Genomic DNA, 3,705 nt, shown 5'->3' with positions numbered 1-3,705 from the left:
TTGACATCCGCTCCTCTCGTTCAATTTTTTTTCAATTATTCAAAAATCAATTGAAACAATGACAAACTACACACACACACAACACACACTCGCAAACACACACGCAAACACACACGCAAACACACACACAACACACACACACACAACACACACACACACTCGCAAACACACACACAACACACACACACACAACACACCCGCAAACACAACACAACACACACACACACACAACACACACACACACAACACACACACACACAACACACACGCAAACACACACACACAAACCATGCAACAATCCTCTTTTTTTTCTCTCACGTGTTGGTTTTTATTTCGAGTAGGCAGGTTGAACAAAAGTTGATGAATGATACAAAATGAAATAATAATGAAGCACGCATTGTGCTCACGTTTCAAATAAATATTCTCTGCAATTCGAAGCTAATTATTCTGATTAGAATGTAACCATTCATTTTATTTATAATAAAAATCAATATTTTCTATTTCAAAGCTTTTTTTATTTTTTAAAAATATTCCATGAAAACAAATCAAATCTATACAATGGTAAATAATTTATGGAAGCCAAAACCAGATCGAATAAATTAATAACCAAGCAGCAGACAACCAAACTACAAACCGAACAAATAAACAGACAATCAAAATGCAAAACAGACAATCAAACAAAACACTAAACAAACTAATTAAACAAATAAGTTGACGAACGAACAACTAATCAAATAAACAATCAAGCAAACAAATAAACAAACAAACAAACAAATTTCTAAACAAATAACCAGCTTATCAAACAATTAATTAAACAGACATCCAAACAAACAAACAAACATCCAAACAAACAAACAAGCGAGCAAGCGACGAACAGTTCTTCCCTGGAGGCTTATGAAATTGACACCGCATCTATCAACCATTGTTCATTTACTTTCGCGTACAAACTATAAGTACAAATCCACAATAATACATACTTACTACATACGTTGATGCGTACATACTCACACGTACACACACACACAAACACACACACACATGCACAGACAAATACATATAGGTTTCAAACACAAACAATATTTGATACAACGCCAATGATTAACTTTAACATTGACATCAGATATAAAACTGGAACTTGAAAAGGCTACTTTTCAGCTGATGAGACAGAATTAAGTTATTAATCATTCTATCTATCCATCCATTCATCCATCCATCCATCCATCCATCCATCCGTCCATCCGTCCGTCCGTCCATCCGTCCGTCCGTCCGTCCGTCTGTCCATCCGTCCGTCCGTCCGTCAATCAATCAATCAATCAATCAATCAATCAATCAATCAATCAATCAATCAATCAATCAATCAATCAATCAATCAATCAATCAATCCATTCATCGATCTAGCTATCTATCCATCCATCTTTCCATCAATCTAATTATTCATTGCTAGTAAAATAAACCCCTAACATATATATTTAATAAGAAATGTTTCTTGCTAAATTTAAACCTAAAAAATTAAAAATTATGCGTTAGAAAGAGAAACCAAGCTCACTAAAGAGTCAGATGTGATTATTTTAAACAGAGTTTTTGGAACGAGGAGTAACACTTGAACTAATTAATTGAAATGGTTAAGCTCCACAATTAGGTTCACCACAGCATGTGCAAGGTGCCTTTTGGATGAACAATAAAAGTCATGTCAACAATTTCTAGCATTTAAAGTTCTGTTTTATTTGCTGAAAAAGTCAAGTAGATTTTTCAGAGACTGAAGATAAGGCATTCTTTAGTACTACAACTGCTCATTACTACAATTGTACAACGCTACAACTGCCTAGTGCTTCAACAGGCCAGAACCATAATAGTCCAGTCCTACAACAGCCCAGTATTACAACAGCCCAGTACTACAACTACCCAGTCCTACAGTTGTTTGGCGTTGCAACTAAATTGTCGCAAGTCCTATCTAACAATTAGTACGAAACAAAAATAAAAGAAAATATTGAATGTTGTTCGAGTAGAAAGCACGCGACGGGACCGCACGTACATCGTATGAATCTTGATGTACGTTTGAATGTTTGCACACTGACCCTTCTTTTAATTGGGACCTAATAAGACTAAATCTTTCAGCAATAACATTTGTGGTTATATCAATATTTATGACAAATGCAACTTCAGAGTAAAAGCTACAAAACTAACAAAAGGAAAATGGTAAAATAGAAAAATTTGCCATATAAAAACGTTAAGACAAATTAATAAAAATCAAAAATTTAAAAAAATGGACTGAAAGACAGAAATTTGCGAACCTCAACTCTGTGATTCCTGTTGTAGTGAAGGACGAGGATTCGGTAGAGTTCACTGTCGGACGTGACGTGCAGGTTCGAAGCGCACCTTACCCCCTCCGCAATCGCCTGCCTCGCATACTTCTCCATCTGAATGTAGTAGAACTCTCTGCAAAGTGTTCAGTGCGTACGTGTGCGTGTGTGCGTGGGTTTGTGTGTGCGTGTGTGTGTGTGCGCGCGCGTGTGTGTGACTTTTGCAAGTGAATGTTGGTAGGTATGTTCTTAAAAGTGAAAACTGTCCGTATGTATATTCATAATCACCAAAAAAGAATAAGATAAGGTGAGAGAGAGAAAACAAAATAGAGTTAAAATAAGAAACGAAGAAACAAAATAAACGAAAAATAACAAATTAATAATTTTATTTGCTCGGTTAATTTGCAGTTTTTGAAATAATCATACAAAGATTAATATATCTGTGCTGACGTGAAACTCGACTGTTCGCTTTTTCACACCGTGGCCTCCATGAAAGTCCACAGCAGAAAATTTATTAATTGTTGCCATAGTGAGAAGAAGTTATTGATTGCTAAACCATCCAATTCAATTTTTGCATTTCAGATTTTTCGTTGCCAAATTTACTTGCAGAAAAACATTAAAAACCAACAATTGACAGCACTTTGTTCAAATTTGTTCTTAAATAAATTACTCAATTTATTTTCTAACGACTGTTTTTATTTTATGATATTCTGTTGATGAGACTTGTTTGTTGTTGATTGTTGACTATTTGTTGTTGACTGTTGGTTGTTTATTGTTTGTTGCTGATTGTTGGTTGTTGACTGTTTGTTGTTGATTGTTGAATGTTTTCCAAATCGAAGAATCCAATTTTTGCGACTAACATGGAAAATATAAAACTGATTCTTATTGGACACAAAATAGTGATGAACAAACAGCCATAAAAATAATGAAAACATGCCATCTTTATTTTAAAATTAGAAACAATTTAAAGTGCACATGCTTTCATCTTATTTAAAAAAAACATCTTTAAAAATATTGACATTTTTGTAAAAACAAAAATAAAACTCAAGACAAAATGATAATTAACACAACAAAAAAGTGAACAAAACAAACAAACAATTGCGAACAAACAAACAAAACAATAATGAAGAAGACAAACAGAACGGACCAAACAATTGCAATAAAAACAAACTGACGTCACACCGGCAGATGGCGTCGAATGTAATTTGAACCACTGATGATCGCCCATGACACAACACCGCAACCCACACGCTCGCTCCATCACGCACTCAACAGATGCACAAAAACGCAACATCCACATATCAACATCTACACACCACATTCACACACTTCCACACACACCACATCCACACACATCCACACACACCACATCCACACACATCCACACACACCACATCCACACCAC

The 3,705-nt window shown here is 35.1% G+C and overlaps 1 protein-coding gene across 1 annotated transcript in view; it reads right to left on the bottom strand.

Annotated features, from left to right (window-relative positions):
• HELRODRAFT_69065 (hypothetical protein) overlaps positions 1 to 2,438 on the bottom strand; it is a gene marked incomplete at both ends in the record, with an annotated part of 10,342 nt that extends 7,904 nt beyond the window's left edge. Inside the window, one exon of the mRNA XM_009029001.1 lies at positions 2,292 to 2,438. Coding sequence (XP_009027249.1) covers positions 2,292 to 2,438 — 147 coding nt within the window. The remainder of the gene's footprint in view (positions 1 to 2,291) is intronic.
• Between the last annotated feature and the right edge of the window lie 1,267 nt (positions 2,439 to 3,705).

This window comes from Helobdella robusta (genome assembly GCF_000326865.2).
Source record: "Helobdella robusta unplaced genomic scaffold HELROscaffold_6, whole genome shotgun sequence".
In the NCBI taxonomy this organism is placed as follows: Eukaryota; Metazoa; Annelida; class Clitellata; order Rhynchobdellida; family Glossiphoniidae; genus Helobdella; species Helobdella robusta.
Note: the sequence above shows the minus strand (reverse complement) of the source record. Positions and strands in the feature narration are given on the sequence as shown.